Genomic DNA, 23,551 nt, shown 5'->3' with positions numbered 1-23,551 from the left:
CCCTTTGAACCCTAAGCTACAGTTCGGTCTTTGGACAACTTGGCAGCCAGCCTCCTGCACGCCCCGGGTTGCTCTGCCTTCTGCGGAGCCGGCGACAGGCGGCACGGGGCGTCAGCCGCCTCCCTGTCCTACAAAAGGGTGGGCGAACGACCCGGCCCGCCTCCGGGTGCGCCCGCAGCCGCTGGAGCAGGAGGAGCTCTGCAAGGAGACAGGCAGTGCTGTCAGCGCGGCGGCGGCTCGGGCGGAGAAAGCTCAGCCCCCCTGGGCCCCGGCCAGCGCCGGCCGATGCAGAAACCGCTGGCTCGGCCGAGCGACGGGGGAAGGGCAAGCTCCAGATTGAGCTATTTTTTCTCCTTTTTGTTTATTTATTATTTTTTCCTTGCTCTATCCACGCCTTCCTCTCCCCGTGGCGAGCAAATTACGCAGCCCCGCCGCAGCCGGCTCATCCACTCTGGTCTCTTCCAGCTCCAGGCTCTGCAGGGCGGGCTCAGCCCCGCTCTGCGCCCCGCCGCGGCCTGGGTCTCAGCCTCCGGTTCTGCCCCACGCTGGCTTCTGCGCTTTCCCAGGCCCGCGCTGAGTCTCCTCTAGCGCCCCCCAGCGCCCGGCCCCCGCGCGGGCCCGGTGCGGCCCGGCTTCCCCTCGGGCGGCCCCGCCCCCGGCCCAGCTCCGCCCCCAGCCGCCGCGCCCTGATTGGTCGGACGCCCCTCCTCCCGGGCGCCTCTCCGCCCCGTCGCCCAATGGGCACCGCCACCTGGTCCAAAAAAAAAAAAAAAAAATTCCCCTGAGGGGACCGAGGGGGCTCCGCCACCTCCAGCTCCCGCGGGGCGGCCGAGGCGACCGCGGCGGCGGGGCGCGGAGAGCGGAGGGCAGCGCGGGGCGGCGGCGGAGGAGGAGCGAAGGTGTCGGAGAGAAAACTTCGGGAAGGAACAGGAAACCTGCGGGGCGGCGGCGCTGCGCACGTCGCGGGGTGTGGGCTGCGCCGCGCCCCCCGGCCCCGCGGACGCGGAGCATGAGGCAGCATGTCCGATAAGATGTCCAGCTTCCTCTACATCGGGGACATCGTGTCCCTGTACGCCGAGGGCTCGGTCAACGGCTTCATCAGCACCCTGGGGTAAGCGGCCGTGTTCACCTCAGGGACAGCGCCGTGCGCTCCGGGCGCCCGCGCGCGCGGGAAGCGGCGGCGAGGCTGGGCCGTCCCGGGCCGGGAGACCCGTCCCGCAAGGGGGCAGTGAGTCCGGGGCCGGGCCGGGCCGGGTCGGGCCGGGCCGGGCCGGCGGCGGCGTCTCCGTGGGCTGCTGGGGCCGCGGCGCGCGCGTGTTTCCCTTTAAAGCGAACGCGGAGCGCCTCGTGTTCGGCTCTCGCGGGCGGCTTCCACCGAAGTGCGCGGCCTTGGACGTGAAACCGGCGCGCGAGGCGGCGTGGCGTGGCCCCACGGGAGGAGCCCGCCGTGGCCCTGGCGCTGCCCGGCGCCCTCAGCGACCCCGGGGGGCTCCCCACTCCGGGTCCTGGGGGCCGGGACCCGCGCTGTTCGCTTGGCTGGCCCGGGCCTCAGCCCTGCGCCGGGGTCTTGCGCTCCCCCTGTGTGTAAAGCAGCGGGCCAAGCCGTGACCCGGGACTTCCGTGATGGCCCGCGCGCTCTGCCTGGCCGGGTCGTGAAGTCCGGTGTGCAGCCGGCGTGCCCTGGAGCCGCACGCTGCGGCGTGTTGCGGTGCTCAACTCTCTCACGCCTCGTGGCCTCAACGCCTGGGCTCCCCAGCCTCGGAGGTCGCAGGGCCCTGGTCCCTGTGTGCGGTTGTCGGGGAGCCTGACTTAGCACGCCCTGGCCCTGGGCCGTGCCCGCAGCCCTGTTGTAAGCTCCCGCCTGCTCAGCACTGGGACCTGGATGGAGGTCACCATTCCTCCCCCAGTTCCTGCTGTTGGGACGATTCCCTTAATGAGTGAAGGAAGGCAGGTGGATTTAGTTTAATTCCCTTTGCATCAGTGTTATTCACTCGTGAAACTGAAGCGTGCTGGGGAGAACTGTCAGTGGCAGGTGCCTGTGCTGGGTTTGTGTTTGAGAGCGTGCACGTGCGGGTTCAGTTTTTGGGACCCTGTCAACACTTGGCAGGATGAACTCTGCCGAGGGAGGCGCTCTGGGTGTGTGCGCTGCAGGAGTTAAGGCGGGGGGTGGGTGGGGTGCAGGGACAGGGTGCTTGGGTTGGAATCCTGGCTCTTCCACTTGTCAACCTAGTGACCCTGAGCAAGCTGCATAACCTCCGCGTGCCTCAGTGTCCAGTGTTCTAAAGCTGGGAGGAGTAATGATGTCCCCACCTTGCAGAGTTGTGAACAAGGTGGCTGGGATAGGTAGAGGGCTTAGCATGGTGCAGGCACATCTCATCCGAGGCTGTCACGGAGCAGTAGTTGTGTTTGTGAACAAAATAGTAGAAAGGCCACGTGTTTGCATGCCCAAGGATGACTTAGAAAAGTGAATAGCAGAAGGCTGTTGTTGGTATCTCAGGAAGCTGCTTTAACCCTTGTAGAATCTGCCCTGCTCAGAGATCGGGAAACTGAAGCGGAGAGAAATGGTGCGACTCACCCAAAAAACAGTCTCAGAGCTCTAATCCTGTCTGCAGAGTTCCAGCCGGGAATGCTTTTCGTCAGTTACACATAACAGATAATCTTTAAGCCTTGAGAAAAACCAGCCTGAGTCTTCTCAAATATGCTCAGTATTTCTTTCCAGTACTTTCAAAGTTGAGTTTTCTTAGGATGTATTAATCTTTTAAGCAAGTTCATAGAAAATGCTTATTATGGAAAAAAAAAAACTTTGATTTTGAAGTTTTTTTTTTATTCATTTATTGGAAGGGCAGAGTCACAGAGAGAAAGGTCTTCCATCTACTCTTTGACTCCCTAAATGGCTGCAACAGCCGGGATTAGGCCAGGCTGAAGCTGGGAGCCTGGAAACCCCATCTAGGTCTTCCATGTAGGTGCAGGGGCCCAAGGAGTTGGGCCATTTGCTGCTGCTTTCCCAGGGGCATTAGCAGGGAGCTGGATGGGAAGTGAAGCAGCCGGGAATCAGACTGGTGCTCTTGTGGAATGCTGGCATCGTCGTAGGGTGCTCAGCCCCCTGTGCCACAATGCCAGCACCCAAAGCTTTTTGCACCAAAATAGACTTTGCATTCCACATCCGTGAGGTTTTTGAAGCACCCTGGAAGTTGTGAGGTATATTATTTTTCTGTGAATGAACTGAGTTTAGCGGAGGTTCACTGTGACCAGGTCCTCCTGCAGGCTCGTTGTGAACTGAGGGGTTCTCTGGAGACGCTGCTGTTGCTGAGACGTGGTGCTGGGAGGGGTGCTTTTTCCGAGGTTCTGACCCTGGGTAGCGCTTGAGAAGCCAGGAGTTGGGTATGAGCATCCCTGCTTCCTGGAGCTTGCTTCTGCATGGTTGGATGTGCCCTCGTGCAGGTTCCTGGCCTTCCAGAAGAGTGTGCCAAGGGTGGTCAGTGGGAGCCCAGTGCTTGCTGGGATTTCAGCGGGTGCTGGGTGGAGAGAATATGTACAGAATAATCAAGGCCAGCTATGAATGTGCTTGATATCTCACACGACAGTAAGGACAATCATATCGATGATGCACAGAAGTATAGCTCCTTTCTGCTTTGAAAAAGGGCCGTTTGGAAAGCATGGGGCTTTTTTAAAAGTTGGGAATATTGAGCAGAATTAAAGCTGAAATTACCATCTTGTGAATGCACATTTCTGAATTTTAATTGCATCACACAAACTACCAAGTTGCTTTCCAAAAACATCTGGAACCGTCTTTAAAAAGTTTTCTATTCTTGTAACTATGAAATTTAAAAGTCATGCAAGGGAGGACAGGAGGCTGAGGAAGAAAGGAGTGAACTTGTTTTCCTGACCTTAAGTCTCGCGTCTTGACAGAAGTGGCTGGGCTCTTGTGCCCAGATGTGTAGGTTTGCCCATGGCCTCTGCAGCCCCTTTCTGTGACCCTCCAACCATCAAAATGTGTGTCCCTATAGGAGTTGTCAGGTAAGATGCTAAGACTGAGTTTTTTGGCCTTCAAAAGCTAAACAAGATAATTGATCCTAGTTTATTTTTTTAAAAAGCTATTTACTAATTGAATGGCAGAGGGGAGAGAGAGAAAAAAAAACTCCATTTGCTAGTTCACTCCCCAGATGCCTGTAACAGGTGGGGCTGGGCCAGGTTGAGCTTGGAAGTCAGTCCTGGTCTCCCATGTGGGTGACAGGGACTCTTATACTTGGGCTGTCACCTGCTGCCTCTCACAGGGCATGCATTAGCGGGGGGCTGGATCAGAAGTGGGATTGAGATCCAAGCCCAGGGACTCTGGCGTCCCCAGGAGCAACTTAACTGCTGTGTCCAAAGCGTGCCCCTTGATCATGATTTAGAAGGATGTAGTCTGTGCTTATGTCATTGATTCTTATTAACATGGAGGCAGTTTTCAAAGTTAAGGATTGTGTATATAAAGTAATTTTTTGCAATTCAAAGTAATTTTTTGCAATTCAGAGATGAAAAATATCCAAGATTGAGAAACACTCTCATTTAATTTAATAATGGTTTAATCTGATGCATTTTTCCTAGGAAATCCACTGTTGACTTCATACGTGGTTATTTTGTTTCCTCTCTTGTCTGTGTGACATTGCACAGCTTTTTTTTTTTTTTTTTTTTTTTTTTTAATGCCTGTGCTTGGTTTTGATGTTTAGGTCTTTGTTTAGCCTGTGTAGCAACCAACCACCTTGTCCTCAGATAGCTCATGAACTCTTTTCTAGGCAAATATTGGGGTGCCATCCCTCACTTGTGGATGTTTTATTTTACAGGTCTGTTTGAGGGCTATGAAAGCAAAGCAGTGTGGTAGTCGTGTTTCTTACTGTATTGTTGTCGGGCCATTATTTGTACCCTTCCTGTATGGGAGGCAGAGCACACATTTCTGGTTGAATTTCCCTGCTCCTCTGTGAGTTGGAGGCTGTCGTAGGTCGGCTGCTAATTAGCCAGTGTCTTGATGGTGTATTCTCTTTTCGTGCCAGCACATCACCCTGGAGACTAATAAGGAGCCTAGATGCTGTCCTCCTTCTCCCTGCTGGTGTTAAAAAAATGAGTGAAAGAGACAGAAAAGAAAGATTTCTTTTTTAGAAAGTTGCCAGGAAAATTTACATCTTGCATATATTCTTGCATGCGAAGTAGCAGATTTTCTTCAAAGGCGTATGAGTTGTCACAGGGAATCAGAGAAAGGAGTGGGAGACAGTCGCTTAGTATCTGTTTAGGCAGAACCATTCCTTCTTGGGTAATGGGAAAAACTCAACAGGAGAGCTAAAAACCAGCGTTAAAGTTCTGCTTTCCGTTTGAGCTCTTCATGTATTTGACACTTTCAGTAAGTAGCCTGGTGGTTTCTCCAATTCAGCTTTGGAAGGTAGTTAATGAGGACTGCTTTTATTTATACAGCATTTCAGAGTAGTGAATAGGTGCTTCTTTTGCAGATAAATTCCACCTGATTTTAATATTCCATGTGTAAGTAAGTTCTAGAGGATATGAGTGGTTGTTACGCAGCTTTGGGGAATTTTTGCAATAAGGTAATGAATTTTTCAGCTGAGAAAGCCTTGGAGTTTCACCATATTTGCGTTTAGCAGGACCCTCCTGGCTCTTCGGACTGGAAATGTGGGAGGGTATTTTTAGGCCCTGTGACCCAGCTTTTCAGTTGGGCTGCTTGGTCTGTGCAAAATGTGGATGCCTAGTTGCATAGATTTGCATTTCTCCCTTTTCTCCCAATTACCCTTTGAGCTGTGCTTATCTGCTGTTTCTGGGTCCTGAGTGGTTGCAAAACTGAGTTATAGTTCTTGTGCTTCTCTTAGTTTGTATAGGTGCAGGGGCAGGGTTTGTATTTCCTGATTTAATTTTCATCTAATGACCTATTTAGGAAATACTTGTGTTGACTTTTGGAAAACTGCTTTAAATCCTGTCAGACAAAGATAGTGAACAGCAGTTTAAGTCAACTGATTTTTTTTTTTGTACTGGTAAATCTTAGAGTTGTTTTTTATTTTTCTTTTGAAAAGGAGAGAGGGAAGTTTGGATATTCTGTTGGAGTTCAAGTGCAGTGTTAGGGGTCCCTCCACCTTCCCTCCTTTTTCTCTACACCTGGGTTTGTTTCCCGGTGCACATTTTACAGCAGTGGGTGCAGTGACTTGGCGAGTGGTGAGGCTTGAGTGTGGCAGAATCAGTGTAGGGTGTATCATTCCTAGCTTGACGGTTGCCATGTTGTTGAGCGGTTAGTAAGGGGAAAGTGTGTGTGTTTGTGTGCATTTCTATATGTGCGTGGCCACCCAATTGCTACTTTTGGCTTGAGGTATCTTCTCAGGGTCTCAGAAGCGGCAACACCCACTAGCGAAGGTCTCAGTGTGCTGCGAAGTGCCACCCTCGGACTCCGAGCCTCAGTATAGTCTTACTCAGAGTGACAGAAGAGGGGCCCCCCTTTTTGTACTTCCTATTTGATTTTGCCTAGTTCATCAGATTCTTCCATGTTTGATGACGGGTGTCGTGTGGGGTGGCCAGGGGCCGCACAGTTTACGATTCTGACTTAATGCCTTGGGTGAATAAGACTGTGTGAATGCTTACATTTATTGTTCCCGGTGGTAGTCCGTTGAATTTCCCTTCCTGATCTTGTTTCCTGCTGAACGTTTTTGATATTTAAGTGTCTGCAGATTTGGTTTATTATATTTTCTTCTTTTATTTATTTAGTTATTATTTTTATAGTTTTAAAAATCTTCCCCTTAACGGAGTGGGGAGTCATGGATGAAGCACAGAACGGCTACAGTCAACTTTTTTTTTGTTGTGTAATTTGTGAGTTATATTCGGTATCTTCCAAATAGAGCCCTTCCAAATAATAGCTGTTGTTTCTTGCTGTCACTGGGCACGTAAACTTAGCTTTGTTTTGACTGAGACATGTGATAGGGCAGTAAAAATATCTAAAAATCCTGTGGACGTTTTGCGTGTGTTCAGTGGCAAGTCGGACAATGAGAGAATCTAGAAGCTCGAGTTCTTTTGGAAAGTCTCAGGGTTAGACGTGTGGTGTGGAACTTGAAACCTTAAGTACAACGGCAGCCTTTGCAGTGGTGAGCAGAAAGTCTATTTTCAGCTCTTTCTTACGCCTGGAAGTCATTCCCTGAGCAGCGTTGCAGCCTCGGACTCTCCGAGGCTCAGACAGGTTAACAACATCCATGCCTCTGCGGATGCCCACTGGCGCTGACAGCGCCCAGTTCAGAGCAAGGGGCGGCATTCCTTCCCTGGCTGTGTCCCTGTGGTTGAGAGGGCAGTCGCCGCTTCCTGCCTGGCTTCCTCGCAGGCAGAACAGAAACGTTCTCTCTCTGCATACTTAGCACTTGTCACAAGCACGTTTCCCTTCTGTTCTCTCTGTCTCTCACTTTTAAAGATTCATTTACTTGAAAGGCAGAGGGGTGGGGGTGGTGGAGAGGGATTGAGAGAGATCTTCCATTCACTGATTCACTCACCAAATGGTTGCCACAGTTGGGACTGGGCCAGGCCAAAGCCATGAGCCAGGAACTCCCACTTGGGAGGAAGGGGTTCAGGCTCTTGGGCCATTTTCCACTCTTTCACAGGCATATTAGCTGGGATCTGGATGGGAAGTAGAGGAGCCAAGACTCGAACCTAAGCTTGGATATGGGATGCTAGTGTTGTAGGTGGCAGCTGTGCCACAATGCCAGCCTTCTAAAACTATTCTTGTACAGATTAGTATGTAGATAACTTAGAATATTAGAGACTCCAACTTTAACAAAGTTTGAAGGAAGTAATAGTGTACTTTTATGACACACTTCTAGTATAATAGTGATTTGACCTTTTAAAAAATTTATTTGAGAAGCTGAAAGAGACATACACGGCGGGGCGGGCGGGGAGGAGGCGAGGGAGAGAGAGAGACACACACACACAGACAGAGCGCGTGCAAAATAAGCTTCTTCTTTCACTGGTTCACTCCTCAGATGGCCATGGTGGCTGGTGCTGAGCTGGACCAGACTGGAATCAGGAGCCAAGAATGCAATCCAGGTCTTCCATGTGGGTGGCAGGACCCCAGGTTCTTGAGCCATCACCACTGCCTCCCAGGGTCTGAATTACTAGGAAGCTGGAATCAGGAGTTGAACCTGGTCACTCTGTTGCATGGTGAGGGCTTCCTAGCCAGCATCTTAACTGCTAGGCCAAGTATCTGCCTGTTTCACTTTTTGTTGTAAGTTAACAGAACTTGGAAATTGATTACTGGGTCATAATCAGACACATGAAACTAATGTTTATTTTTCATTTATTTATTCATTGGATAAAACTGTGCCTTTGAAGTGTATTGATATCTTTTTTTGGTGTTTATTTTTCAAATCCCATACTGATTTAGATGGAGAAGTTTTCAGTTGATTCCTTTAGAAAATCATACTTTTAATTAAAAAAATTGAAAGTGGTTGGTCTTGTGTCATGAGTCAGGGTTAATCTTTTCATTTCTATGTCTCCTATATTTCCTGGGTTTTGTATGTGTTTCTTGATTATTTATAAAAGATTTATTTATGTATTTGAAAGGCAGAAATACAGAAGAGAGAGTTATCTTCCATCCACTGGTTCACTCCCCAAAGTGTCTGCAATGGCCAGGGCTGAGCAGGCTGAAGCCAGGAGCCAGGAGCTTCTTCCAGGTCTCCCCGTGTGGGTGCAGGGGCCAAAGCACTTGGGCCATCTTCCATTGCTTTCCCAGGCACATTAGCAGGGAGCTGGATTGGAAGTGGAGCAGCTGGGACTCGAACCAGTGCCCATATGGGATGCTCGCATTGTGTATTGCAGTTTAACCCGCTGCGCTACAGCATTGGTCTCTTGTATGTGTTTCTTTAATTTAGCATCTTTTACTTTTGTAGACAGGAAAGTTAACTCAAGTGAGAATGATATTATTAAAGGCCTCTTCCATTTCTTATTATTGTTAATTATCTTTATCTTCAAAAGCATATATAAAGCATTTTCCTGATTATAGTGGAAGAAAACCACAAACTGGGAAATTGCGTATTACTGAAAGACACAGCCTTATGTATGCCATTAAAACTGTGTTCATGGTGCTTTTTGGCATTTGAAAATGTATTATGGAAAAATGTTTAGCCAATAATGCTGAGCATTTATGATGGCTGATTTAACGCATGCAGCAAATACATAGTCTGTTTTGTCTTAGAAATATGCTCACACATGTAGGTGGTATACACTTAGCTTGGCTGACTTGTTCATTTTAGTAAGCCTAGTGCTACTGCCTATGTCATCTTAGTGGTAGTTTGTTAAGGGACTTTTTTTTTTGGGTGAGAAGTAAATCAGTATTTTTATTGACTGTCTATGAAATGGATTAGCTCTGTTAAAATTCAAGTCAGTAATTGGTTGACAGTACCTGTTAGATAGTTCACTCCAGCTCACACCTTCAGATCGCAGACTTAAATTAAGAATGAGCTACAGATTAGGTTGTTCAGAAAGCAACTTTAATCATAAAATTGGAAGTATGTTCCATCCTGAATTAGGAGTCTCCTGGTGATGAGGTTTATGCCAAAGCATACCGCAGATTACGTCATTAATTCATTCAGTGGATATTTATGGAACCCTTGCTGGGTGTGGGGGAATAGACGGGTCAAGAGCTGCCAAGCACTCAGCTGTTTGTAATAATTCTCTCCTAAACACAGTCCTTCTTTCAGTATCTGTAGCCGGATCCTGGGCAGGAGACCACTTTGAATCATTGTCACGTAGGCGGGGTTGACTGAGACCTGAGATAATGAGGCTGGGCTGTGAGGCCCAGTGCAGAAGAAATGTGGCAGTTATTTGGGGGGAAATTCATGCAGTGTGTGCAGTCCCTTTAGATACTGGTTTTCACTGTGTTTGCCCAGTGTTTTCAGAATTTCTCTTCATGAGTCATGAACTTAAGAGTCGTGCAGATTCCTATAAGTTTTGGGAATATTATTTCTCATTCTGCATATGACTGTAAGAAAACACACACTCCTTCTACTGTGTATGAAGTCCACTGTGCCCTCTTTGCCTTTTGTTTTAATAAATGACAAGGCCATAGATGGGTAGAGTTGGGTGAACACAGAGGAAGACTAAGGAAGTGAACACAATGTAATCTAAACTCATATCTAAATTCTTAGAATACAGACGTGTTGTTGAGGTCCCATCTGCTACTGAGAAATTTGAGTCACTGTTGGTATATCATAAAAATCTGTTTGTGAAAGATTGTAAAATGCTGGACTTTTATTTATTACATGTTAGTTATCCAAGAGAATTCCTGAACAGAGTTCTAGAGAAATTTAGGTTTTTAATGGAGTAAATCCTAGTTAGCTGGGAAATGGTAGTAAAATGACTCCGAAGCGGTTGCTAAGGGCAGATATTACTGTTCTCCACGTAGTTTCTCTTATGGAAAAGACAGTTCTTCAAGTTTTATAGGGAATTCAACACTTTCTAAAAGTTTATTTTTTTGAAAGGAAGAGAAAGAAGAGTAGTTCTTCTGTCCACTGATTCGCTGTCCAAATGCCCACAACCTCCAGAGATGGGCCATACTGGTACCAGAAGCCAGGAACTTAATTTGGGTCTCCGACATCAGTGTCAGGGATCCAAGCACTTGAGCTCTCATCTGCTGCCTCTAAGGTGCATTAGCGGGAGGCAGGATCTGGGACTCAAGTCAGGTACTCTGATATGGGATGGTGGTGTCCTGAGTGGTAGCTTAACTGCTGTGCCAAACACCCACCCCTAATTATAGAGAATTTATATGGATCACCCGAGCTACACACCAAAGCCCAGCTGACTAAATAAACACCAAAATCCAACACCAGAACTGCTTTGAAATTGTTGTGAACTTTTCTAGTGGCAAAGCTTAGAGTATTATTTGTAAAATTATCAGGGAATTAAGTGCTCTCCAACTCAGGTTTCATTCATCTCTTTGCAAACTTTTTAGTGGATGGCCTTGGAGCCTTGAAAAACAATTTATGTCCTGATTCTTAAGGATCTGATCGCAAAAGCCCCAGGGGTTTGGGAGGGAAGGGATACTTAGGTATTACATTGCCCACCTGGGTAAAGCGTGAGACTCAGTGACTCTGCTCGTATTGTGTGGGAAGTCAGGTCCTTTGTTGGTACGGAACAGACACCGTTTCAGGCTGCCGTTAGCCGAGGAAGAGATACGTTGTGAGGAGCCTGGAGGAGATGCAAGGATCTGAATGATGAGCAGCACAGCTGAGCCTGAGGGAGTGCAGGGACCCAGCAGGGCTTGGGGGTCCCAGTAGCAGGACGTCCTCTGTGGGCCCCACCATGCCCCGTGCTTGGATCCGTCAATGCCTGGCTCCTGTGTCTCTCTTCTTAGGTTTCCCATTATGGGGTGATAGAACTTGGCCTCGCCTTGGATCAGGACTGAGCACTTAGGTCTGTGCAGGCAAGTCCCAGTCCCAGATCTGGCTGCCAGGGAGCTCATTATGAGCAAGGCTCTAAGTTCTGCCTGCTGCCGATTCACTGTGGTACGGGGAAAAGGAGCAGAGGGGCCTGGGCATGAGCTTCGTGTCACTGCCTGCTGGGCAGCTACAATAAAAGACTCGGCACAAAACTGATCATTTTTTAAAAAGATTTATTTAGTTTGAAAGTCAGAGTTATATGGAGGGAGGGAGGGAAAGAGAGGAGAGATTGATTTTGCATCTGTTGGCTCACTCGCCAGTTGGCTGTGACAACTAGTGCTGGACCAGGCAAAAGCCAGGAGCTAGGAGTTTCATCGATGTCTCCCATGTGAGTGGCAGGGGCCCAGACACTTGGGCCATCCTCTGCTGCCTTTGCAGGCACTTTAGTAGGGAGCTGGATTGGAAGTGGCACAGCTAGAACATGAACCAGTGCCCAGGCAGTGGCTTTACCCACTGCAGCACAATACTGGCTCCATAAAATTGATCATTTTAGCCATTTATAAGTGTGGAATTCAGTGGTATCAAGTACACTTAGAATGCCAGGCTGCCGTCACTACTGTCTGTCTGCAGAACATTTGCAGCAAGTGCGCCAGGAACCCTGTATTCTCATACCCAGATATCTCCTAGTCTGTGTGTGTCTCATTAAATTTGTCTATTCTGGATACCTCAGATAACTGGAATCGTATAAGAGCTGTCTTTGTGTGTCTGCTTATTTAATTTAACACAATGTTACTTACTGAATATTTTATTTTACTAGGATATACATATTTTCAGATCTCCAAGTAACCAGTCATCAGTCCCTCTCTTGAACCAAGTCAGTGTCACCATTCTTTCTTGTTTAACACCTCGAGATCTATAGGCAGTTCTTCTGCAATGTTTGGAAGTTGTCATTGGATTTATGGTGCCATTAAATCTTGCCATCAGGGGTCCTTTAATAAGCACTTGGGTCATACTCTGTACACACACTCAGGCAGACATGTGATACAACTCACACTCTGGGAAGAGTCACCCACTTGGCCTTTTATGATGGTTTGCATAACCACAGTGGAGAAAAGTTGATCCCACTGTAAGTTCAGTTTTGTTTTCATATGTGCAGAGAGTGGGGTTGTGAGCATTTTGTGAGACCATTTCTTAACTGACATCAGCCCTTTCTTTTGGTGAATAGTGTATCACACATCCAGGGAAACATTTTGTACTTCAACTGCTATTGATGGAAAAGTTTAGTAGGCAAGAATTTGCTTATGTGAAACTCAGGCAGTAGTTGGGGGAATTTATAGAACTTTAGAAAAGTAGAATAGGGCATATGATACTTTGAAACTGCTATTTTTTAAATTCACTGATTGTGTATCTGGGAAATAATACATTTAATCATAGGTTAGGGTCAATATGTTTGTTTTTTATTGTTACACTGTATCTATTGGCTGAGTCTTTTTTTTTTTTTTTTAAGATTTATTTAGTTATATGAAAGTCATTGTTCACAGAGAGAGGAGAGGCAGAGAGAGAGAGAGAGAGAGGCCTTCCATCCACTGGTTCACTCCCCAGATGGCTGCAATGGCCAGAGCTGCGCCGATCCGAAGCCAGGAGCCAGGAGCTTCTTCCAGGTCTCCTACATGGGTGCAGGGCCCAAGGACTTGGGCAGTCTTCTACTAATTTTCTAGGCCGTAGCAGAGAGCTGGATGGGAAGTGGAGCAGCCAGGTCTTGAACCAGTGCCCATATGGGATGCTGACACTACAGGCAGCAGCTTTACCCGCTACGCCACAGCGCTGGCCCCTGTTATTGACTCTTAATGTGGGAATCTTCACTCTAACCAGGTATAAATAAGGGTTTCTTTGAAGGCTATCGACATATAGAATAGAGAAATAAAGTGAAAATGATTTTCAAAATAATTTGAAAAAATAAAGCAATGTCGTTTGATTTCTTCTAGTTCTGACATGCTACAGTCCTCTATAAAAAATGTCTGAAAATATCACTCTCTTGGAAAAAGTAATTTTGAGATGGAAGATCCCAAGTATTATCAGTTTGTTTCATTTCTGTTACATCCAGCTGGTGTAGTATAACATCTCAAATAAAGACACTGGCCTGAAAAACCCAGTGCTCAAATCACCAAACACAGTTAACTTAGGAATCCAAATTAAGTTAATGATTTAAGGACCAAGTTACTGGTGTTTAGAGAAAGTGTTCAAGGTCATTGCTAGTATCAGGGTCACAACTACTTAAACATTTGCATTTCAAGTAGATTTTTGGATTCAGCTGTTTTTTCAAAGAGGGTAGTTTCAGCTCTGTTTCTTTGGTAGGTGGGGAAAATAAAGAAAGGAATTTTGTTGTCTATAGGGTCCTATATTTGTGGCTAGCAGTGATAAATAATAAGTGGCATTTTAAGTCAAACCAAAATTCATTGTCAAAGTTTTAATTATTAAAACTATTATTAAATTAACACATCTGCAGGATTTGTTGTTAAACAAATGTGAAAAGAACTTCTGTTTACCTTTACTTACTTGACAAGTCATGATTTAAGAGTCCTTTCCTGGCCAGTACAAATGAAGTCATTGTTATCTGTTGAGGAGAAACCACGTGCTTATTTCAAAGTCTCAGCTACTGTGGGAACTCTCAGGAGTTCTTTTTCTTCCTTCCTTCCTTTCTTCATAAAAGGTTTATTTTATTTTTTTTGAAAGACAGAGTGACACACAGAGAGAGACAGAGATCTTTGATATGTTGGTTCACTCCCCAAAGGTCTGCAATGGCTGGGGCTGGACCAGGCTGAAGCTGGGAGCCTAGAACTCTATCCTGGTCTCCCATGGGGTGGCAGGGTCCCAAGTACTTGGCCCATTTTCCCCTGCTTTTCCAGGTGTGTTAATAGGGTGCTGGATTGCAAGTGGAGCAGATAGGACTCAAAGTGGAACTCAAACTAGTGGGTTGCTTAACCTGCTGCACCACAATGCTGACCCCTATTAGTCACTGGGGAATCATTTGTTAATCATTGGAGAATCTGAATCAAGGTTTGTTTATGTAAATTCTCAGGTAGATGTTTTGAGAGGTAGTAATTTCTGTGGCTATGGACACCCATAATGTTATTCAACAGATGTTTTCTAAAAATACATGAACATTTACATTGTACATTTTTTTTCAAGATGGAAATTGTAATTAATCCAGTGAGTTCTAAATACTTAATATCAATTGCATCATTTAGTTTGAAACATATTTAACAAAATGCCTGTTATTTCCAAAGTCTGAAATAGACACTTCTAGTTATTCCCCTGAATTCATTTTTCTCTCTTGCACCAATGGAAGTACTTGGGTTTGTGGGTATCCAGGATGAAGACTATGTTTCCTAGCCTCTCTGTTAGCCTGATGTCACCACAAACTTCAATTTGCAGTCAAATCTTTAAGGGTAGTGTTTATCTCCTTCCCACTGTTTTGAACGGGGGCATGGAAATCAATTGTCCTAGACCAACACACTTGGAATAACAGAGCAGCAAGGAATGGACCAGTTCTGCAGGCATCCTCCAATCCTGGCTCTAGTGTGCTCTAACCATGATACACCCAGGCAGGTGTATGCTGGTTTTCTTTTAGGCATCATGAAGCCATTGAAGAATTATTGAGCAGGAGGGTGAAACAGAGTTTGCCCTATCAGAGGGAAGAGGAAGAGTGGAAGGAGGCTCCCAGCGGAGAGGAGGAGGCTGCGCAGTGATGTGGGTTGGCAACCTGAGCCACGTGGCAGCGGAGCAGCTGTCACAAGGCCGTGGAATGACAGTATTGTGGATTAGTGTTTCACTTTAGGCCTTGAAGACTTAGGAATTAAAGTGTTCACTATTGCTCTTGAGGCTTTACTGCTTTTAAACACCGCATGTACAGACTTGGAGGAAATTTTCCTTTTGTTGTCTCACATTTGGGCAGAACATGCTTATGCCCAGCAAAGCGTGAGGCCTTGTAGGTTTCAGAGCTGTAAGCCCCCTTCCTTTCCGTCTGCTTCAGGCTCCTTGGACTTTTCTGACTTTCTTTTTAGTTGCAAAAACATTCTGAGCTCCCTTTTGCCACAGGGCCTTTTCACATGCTTTTTGTGGTTTGGTTCATTTCCCTTCTCACCCGCACGCCTTTCACCTACTTATCATTTGGATTTTAGCTCTGTGACTCTTGCGATGGACTGTCCTTGGTCTCCCAGACTGTGAGATCCCTTCACCGTGAGCTCACACAGCACCCTGTATTTTTCCTTTCCCAAATTGGTCATCTTAATTCTGCTTCTGCTTCTATGAGTATTTGATGATGTTTGTTCTGCCCACTAAACTTGAAACTGCAGGGGCACAGACTGTGTTGATTTTGTTCATCGTTGTGTCCCCAGGGCTTCTCACAGTACCTTTTAGTTTTAAAGAAATATTTATTTCTTATTTATTTGAAAGGCTGACACACACACACACACACAGGCAGAGATCTTCCATCTGCTGGTTTCACTACCCAAATGCCTGCAACAGCTGCAGTAGAGACAGTTCGGTGCCAGGTATCTGAAACTCAGTCCAGGTCTCCCAGGTGGGTGTCGGGGACCGAGGACCTTGAGCCATCACCTGCTGCCTCCCAGGCGGTACATTAACAGGAAGCTGAAATTGGAAGCAGAGCTGGGGCTGGAATCCAGGAACTCCCGCTTGGGATACAGGCCTCTAAAACAGTGTCTCAGCTGCTCTGTCCATCATCTCTCGCAACCCCCTTTAAAAACTGATTCATGTATTTAACATCAAGCAATATGCTGATGGATGAATATCATTTTAGCACATGGTGAAGGGTGTGGGCTGTTGGTTCAGACAAACCTGATTTCTTGGTGTGATCTTCACAAGTTATTTCATACTGATTGCCTCAGTTTCTTTATTTGTGAAGTGGGATTATTGCCCATGTTATTATATTGCCATGAGATGAATGGCAGTTAGCATATATAAAGAATTTAGTTAGCATTAAACTCAGGTACCTAAGTGTTAAATAGGTGGAAGCAATTATTTTTGTTAATATTTATTATTGTTTTTTTTTTTAAGATTTATTTATTTATTTGAGAGGCAGAGTTACAGACAGAAAGAGGGAGAGACAGAGAGAGAGGTCTTCCACCCACCGGTTCACTCTTCAGGGGACTGCAAAGGCCAGAGCTGGGCTGATCCAAAACCAGGATGCAAGGGCTTCTTCCAGGTCTTCCATGTAGGTGCAAGAGCCCAAGCACTTAGGCCAACTTCCAGTGCTTTCCCAGGCCATGAGCAGGGATCTGGATCAGAAGAGGATCAGCCGGGACTTGAACCGGTGCCCATGTGGGATGCCGGTGCTGCAGGCAGAGGCTGCCACAGCACCGGCTTCAGTATTGTTCTGTTTTATTATATCTGAAAAGTCAGCAAGACTCTCTTCTGCAAGCCAGACTGAGTTCATATTGCATTGACGTGAAAAGCTCTGCTGTATTATGTTTATAAAATGTGGCTGTACATCAGTTTTCAAGCTAGTATTTGTTTAGTAGGCTGTTCAAAGGCGTGCGCTGCCTTATCTGGTATTTATTTTGGTTTTGGTCTTTTTTTTCTCCCTTACTTTGATAGCGCACATTGCTAACTTACAGATACTTTTATTTATCTTTTGTTACTGATTTGATGTGTGCTATCCTTTTGATGTAATGCATACACTTGAACTATATCAATATGAGTAATAACTTAAGAATTGCTTGGCCTGTATATATAAGAGTACCCCAAAAAGTTCATGGAAAATGAAATTAAAAGGTTTTTATTTTGGTGCTCAAAGTTTTAAAACCCATGCATATACAAGGAGTCTTAAAAAATTTATGGAAATGTGTATCATGAAAAGCTATGCATGATTTCAGATTTCTGGACATAAATTTACTTATCTTTTAGTGCCATTCTTTCATAGACTTTCTGAAGTCTCCTCATTTATACAGTATCTCCCTTGACTAGAATTTTGGTTTTTAAAAGGTTAATTTTTTTGAAAGGCAGAGTTACAGAGAGGGAGAGGCAGAGAGAGTTCGAGAGGGAGATTGATCTTCCATCTTCTGTTTGCAGGTTCACTCCTCAAATGGCCTCAACAGCCAGGACTGGGCCATTCCAAAGCCATAAGCCTGGAACTTCATCCTAGTCTCCCATGTGGGTGGCAGGGGCCCAAGCACTTGGGCCTTCTGCTACTTTCCCAGATGTGTTAGTGGGGAGCTGGATCAGAAGTGGTGTAGCAAGGACTTGAGCCTGTGCCCACATGGGATGCTAGTGTTGCAGGTGGTGGCTTAAGAATGTTCAAGTTTTGTTACATTTTAAAGCCAGTGTGTTATTTTAATTGCTGTTTATTTCTTGATAGAATATAGTAATAAAAGCAAGCAATTGTTGTATCCATTGAGGAAAAAAAAGTGTGTGTTTCTGAGCCACTGGAACACAGTTTTTGCCTAGATTTCTAGTGGACAGCCGGTGCCAATGTCTTGCCCCTGAGGTATGTTGATGGCCAATTATCCTGCCTGAATTTCTCTGGCCATCAGAGGGATTAGTGAAAACATCTGTGTGGTTGGGACAGTGACTCAGTTTATAGATAAACACTTTTGTTTGGGAAAATATTTTCAGATCTTACGTAGTAACTAAATTACGATGCTTACTTTTCTTCAGAACACTAATGATTTTTAGACAAAAATCATAAGGTCTGGAAAGGTTTAGAGAGTGTAACTTGTTGCTGCTTCTTAGCTCTACCTAATGAAAAAGAACTCAGCATTCCATATGGGTGCCGGTTCAAGTCCCGGCTGTTCCACTTCCGATCCAGCTCTCTGCTATGGCCTGGGAAGGCAGTAGAAGATGGCCCAAGTCCTTGGGCCCCTGTACCCACGTGGGAGACCTGGAAGAAGCTCCTGGCTCCTGGCTTTGGATCAGCCCAGCTCCAGCTGTTGTGGCCATTTGGGGAGTGAATGAGTGGATGGAAAACTTCTCTCTCTCTCTCTACCCCTCCCTACCATACTCTGTGTAACTCCATCTTTCAAATAAATAAATCTTTTTAAAAAATTAGTGCTTTAAATATGAAACCACTTTTTAAAAAAAAAATTTTTTTTTTTTTGGACAGGCAGAGTGGACAGTAGAGGGAGACAGAGAGAAAGGTCTTCCTTTTTGCCGTTGGTTCACCCTCCAATGGCCACCGTGGTAGGCGTGCTGCGGCCAGCGCACCGCGCTGATCCGAAGCCAGGAGCCAGGTGCTTCTCCTGGTCTCCCATGGGGTGCAGGGCCCAAGCACTTGGGCCATCCTCCACTGCACTCCCTGGCCACAGCAGAGAGCTGGCCTGGAAGAGGGGCAACCAGGACAGGATCGGTGCCCCGACCGGGACTAGAACCTGGTGTGCCGGCGCCACAAGGCGGAGGATTAGCCTGTTAAGCCACGGCGCCGGCCTAAGATGAGACCACTTTGTAAGTACTCATTTGAAAAATCTCTCGAGAGAAAACTTGGACAAACCTTTTAGCTAAGGTAAGCCAGTTGGAGCCAGTTTGCTGGCCCCAGGCTTGCTGGAGTCACTGGTGGCAGGGGAGAGACTTGAAAAGTGCTCATTCCTGGATGTGACGAAGAGTTCGTCTGTCTGAGACACCATTTGATCAGTCAGGATGTGTTTTGGCTGCAAGAATCAGAAAGTGCAACTTAAATAATTTGCAGCAAAGAGGAGGACTTTGTCATTCAGGTCTCTGAAAATCTTGATCTCGCTGTTGCAGGACCTCCTCCTGAGGGCTCTTGATTCTGCTGTGCTGTTGGTAGCTGTCCCATCCTCAGAGGGGTCTTGTGTTGCTGGCAGCACTGTGGCTCCTGGCAGCCTCAGCTATACCCCCATCCTCCTGCATGAGCTGAGAGGAGAGAGCCAGGGTTCCTTAAGCTCCAGAGAAAAGGGCACTGCTGTAGCTGCTGCAGCACAGTGCTCGGCCAAAGGTCTCACTTTGCAGCCTGCCACTGTGGCCGAGTGGGCATGTCTGTGATGACAGAGGCGCCAGCGTCGTGCTCTGAGTGGAGAGAGCGAGGAGCGCTCTCCAGGACTTCTCCATCCTTCGGTCGCGGCTTTGTGGCCTGGAGAGGGACGGAGGGTGCTGGACAGGCAGGGACAAAAAACATGTGACCAGCGCAGCTAATTAGTATCAGCTCCCCCACCACCATCACAAAGCTACAGTTCCCAAGTCCTTACCAACAGGACTTAACATTTGAAGTATTTAATTCTTTTTAGACTTTTACTTTGACTTGAGGTGGGTGTGTTCCAAGCAGTGCTATGCCAGACTCCCAGCTCTGAAGGCTGTCATTGTTTTGATGCTTGTATGCGGGATCCTTCTTATTCCCAGGTCCCTGCACCTGGGCTTCAGTCTAGGCCGGTTTCAGGTAGAGCCCACTTCCCGACGTGAAGGAGAGTTACTTGGTGACAGGTTTCCAGGCCACGGATAAGCCTCTGTTGTCTGCTGTGCTCTTGGCTCTGGCCTCAGCTCATGAAGATTCTAGGGAAATCAAGGGTAGGGTCGTGGTGAGGGGTCAGCCAGGGAAGGCAGCATTTTGTTGTTGTTAAATTATAGCTCAATGATGTTGATAAAGATTTGGAAAGGGGGTGGGGGTAGAGAAGGAACTTTTTTTTTTTTTTTTTTAAGATTTATTTATTTGAAAGGCAGAGTTACACACAGAGAGAAGGAGAGGCAGAGAGAGAGAGGTCTTCCATCCGCTGGTTCACTCTCCAGTTGGCTGCAGTGGCCAGAGCTGTGCTGATCCAAAGCCGGGAGCCAGGAGCTTCTTCCAGGTCTCCCACATGAGTGCCGGGACTGGAACTGGCACCCACAGGAGATGCCCGCACTGCAGGTGGCAGCTTTACCTGCTATGCCACAGCCCAGCCCCAGGGAAGGGTCTTTTTTAAAGTAAACATGTTACTCCTAAGCACAGAAGAGCTTGGATAAAGAGTCACATCTGTGACTTCTCACAGTAAATCTGATTGTGAATGTGCTCACTTTTGTTTAGAAGCAAGTTCCTTGTCTGCTCGATGGAAACATTGTGGCGCTTTTTTTTTTTTTTTAAAGATTTATTTATTTATTTGAAAGAGTTACACAGAGAGAAGGAGAGGCAGAGACAGAGTGGGGGGGAGGGAGTCTTCCATCTGCTGGTTCACTCCCCAGTTGGCCCCACTGGCTGGAGCTGCGCTGATCCAAAGCCAGGAGTCAGGAGCTTCTTCCGGGTCTCCCATGCGGGTGCAGGGGCCCAGGGACTTGGGCCATCTTCTGCTTTCCTAGGCCATAGCAGAGAACTGGACTGGAGCAGCCAGGACTCCAACCCATATGGGATGCTGGCACTGCCAATGGAGGCTTTACCCGCTATGCCACAGCGCTGGCCCCAACATTGTGGCTCTTTATGTACACACAGGAATTGTTATGTTGGAAGTGAAAGCAAAGCACAGTGTGATGTAAGCAAGGTTGAGAGTTTCTAAATTTAAAATTTTAATAGTAAAATTAAAAGTTGTTGCAGATCTCAAAAGTTAGAAGATTTTGTTGCTAAAATGCTTCCAAGTAAAAATTCTCTCAGTAAAACAAATATAATTTCTGATAGAACTAAATATGAATCATAATTCTGAATTTTAAAAAAAGATTTATTTATTTTGAAAGGCACAGTGGCAAAGAGACAGAGAGAGTCAAAGAGTTTTGAAAAGATAATTATTTGAAAAGCAGAGTGACAGAGAGGGAGAAACAAAGAGAGATCTTTCATCAGCTGGTTCACTCCCCGAATGGCTGGGGCTGAGCCAGGCTGAAGTCAGGAGCCTGGAGCTCCGTCTTATTCTCCCACATGGGTTGCGGGGGCCCAAGCACTAGGGCCACCTCCCACAGCCTTCCCAGGAGTATTAGCAGGGAGCTGGATCAGAACTAGAGCTGCCAGGACTGAAAACAGTGCTCCCAGATGGGATGCCAGCAGTGCAGGCACAGGCTTAACCCACTGCTATCATGGTGGCCCCAATTCCTAATTGATAGATAATATTTGAAAAATGTAATCTTTCTGAGCCTTTTAGAAGTCAAATGTTTCTACCTCTTAAAAATAGCTTCAACTTGCTTTTTTCTTTTTTTTTTTCTGTCTTCAATATTTAAAACTTGATCCCTCTTGACCTACTGAAGACATTGGTTGGTTGTGACATGACTGTCTAGAAATCCTATTTAATTTCAAGGTCAAGGTCAGTTCATTGAGTACATCGGTGTTTGCTAATTAGCTTCCAAAGGCAGTGTGGTTTGCAGAAAGATCTGTTCCAGTGTTTGAGTCTGAATTCTGTTAAGTCCCAAAGAGGTTCTGAGAACTTGGGAAATCATTGCATCTCTGGCTTTAGTTCCCCGTCTTTGCATGCACTGGGGATACCTGTCTGTGTTTCTCAGTGGTCCAATGGAGTAGGAAATGATTTTATACCTGTTTGAATATTTAAAGCTATACTGGAAGGTGCTAGACATTTAAAAACTGAGTATTAGAAGTTTTTTAAATGATGAAATCATGAGGTCATCCAAATACATATGTTAGTGAGAGTTGAATCACATTGTACATTTTAATATCATTTTCTCCAGATTTCTATAATTTGAAAAGCAGGAAAATAATTTCTTCTACAGCATTGATGCACGTAAAAAGAAAATGTGGAATTAGTTTCATAACAGCATTTTCTTGATTTTTATTTTGCCTGTGTTGATGAAGCGAAGTCTTTGGAAAACAGAAAGCACTTATTTTAGTTTGTCTCCTATTGCATGTTTTTCCTCCCATGTAATTTGTAATTAAGAGTGGCATTATGACTTCATATGCAAAGATTAAAAAAGAGCAGAAATCTGTATTCGTCTGGGAAAGTAAGTCTGTTACTAAATCTACATTTGTTCCTTATAGCATGTCCAATAAGATAATGTTAATATTTTTGTATTAAATGTCTTGTTTTAACTCTGTCCTACAGTTGTCTTCTCAGCTCAAAACATGAACCATGATATCAGGAGGGTCATTAAAGGAGCTTCTCTTTATTGCTTCTTTTTTTAGACTGAAAACATAAGAGACGGGATGAGACATGACTTAAAAATTTGTTGATTGTTTAAAAACAAAACAAAATGGGTCCAGCTGTTTCTTCAAATTCCATAGTTTAAGGAAGATGAGAGAGTGAGGCACCAGGGGCCAGCACTGTGGTGTAGTAGGTTATGCCTCTGCCTGCGATGCTGGCATCCCAGGTGGGCACTGGTACGAGTTCAGGCTGTTCCGCTTCTGATTCAGTTCTCTGCTAATGGCCTTGGGAAAACAGCGGAGGACGACCCAGGTGCTTGGGCCCTGTACCTGTGTTGGGGACCTGAAAGAAGCTCCTGGCTCCTGGCTTTAACCTGTCCCAGCCCTGGCTGTTGTGGCCATTTGGGGGGTGAAATAGTGGATGGAAGATCTCTCTCTCTCTCTGCCTCTACTCTTCTGCCTTTCAAATAAATTAAAAATAAATGTTTAAAAAAAGGGTGAGACAAAGCAGTCACATGTCTAAATCAAGATATCCATACACCAGAGGAAGTGTCATATTAAGTGAGGAAAAGACAACATTTCCTATCGTGTCCTCTCGGTTCCTGTGTTTTTGATTCCAAGTCCCTTTAAGAGAGCTTTTGCTACTTAGCAGCTCTTGAAGCATTGCTTGGAAGGCTCATGCAGGGAACTGGCTATGGGACAGTCTGGGATGGCCTGGGCGGCCGTGTTCCTGGAATTCAGACTTGAGCCAGCTGGGCCGGTGGCCTGTGACTGGCGTGAAGGAGGGGGCGAGTGTCAGGGGTGCCGTGCTGAGCAGAAAGGACGGACGTGGGGGAAATGACAAATCCCTCTTCATGACTTTTTTTTACAAGTAGGGAAAATCCAGTGGCTGAGAAAATTGAATAAAGCAGGCAGTTGAAGAGATGCCATTTCACTAATTTCACACTGAAACATAAGGGCACTCTTTAAAGCAAGCTTTAATTGGGCAGACGTTTGCTGCCGGCGTTGAGATGCTGCTTACGATGGCTGCAGTCCATATTGGGGCGTCTCGTTCTGGTCTTAGCTGCTCCATTTCTGATCCGGCCTCCTGCTAATGCTGCTGGAGTTTTGAGTTGGCCCAGCCCTGGCTGTTTAGTGCTTTTGGGCAGGAAACCAGTGG

The 23,551-nt window shown here is 46.3% G+C and overlaps 1 protein-coding gene across 1 annotated transcript in view; it reads left to right on the top strand.

The window, feature by feature from the left end:
- The first annotated feature begins 911 nt into the window (after positions 1-911).
- ITPR2 (inositol 1,4,5-trisphosphate receptor type 2) overlaps positions 912-23,551 on the top strand; it is a 525,149-nt gene continuing 502,509 nt past the window's right edge. Inside the window, exon 1 of the mRNA XM_062194964.1 lies at positions 912-1,111. Coding sequence (XP_062050948.1) covers positions 1,020-1,111 — 92 coding nt within the window. The 5' untranslated portion in view covers positions 912-1,019. The remainder of the gene's footprint in view (positions 1,112-23,551) is intronic.

This window comes from Lepus europaeus, chromosome 6 (assembly GCF_033115175.1).
Source record: "Lepus europaeus isolate LE1 chromosome 6, mLepTim1.pri, whole genome shotgun sequence".
In the NCBI taxonomy this organism is placed as follows: domain Eukaryota; kingdom Metazoa; phylum Chordata; class Mammalia; order Lagomorpha; family Leporidae; genus Lepus; species Lepus europaeus.
Note: the sequence above shows the minus strand (reverse complement) of the source record. Positions and strands in the feature narration are given on the sequence as shown.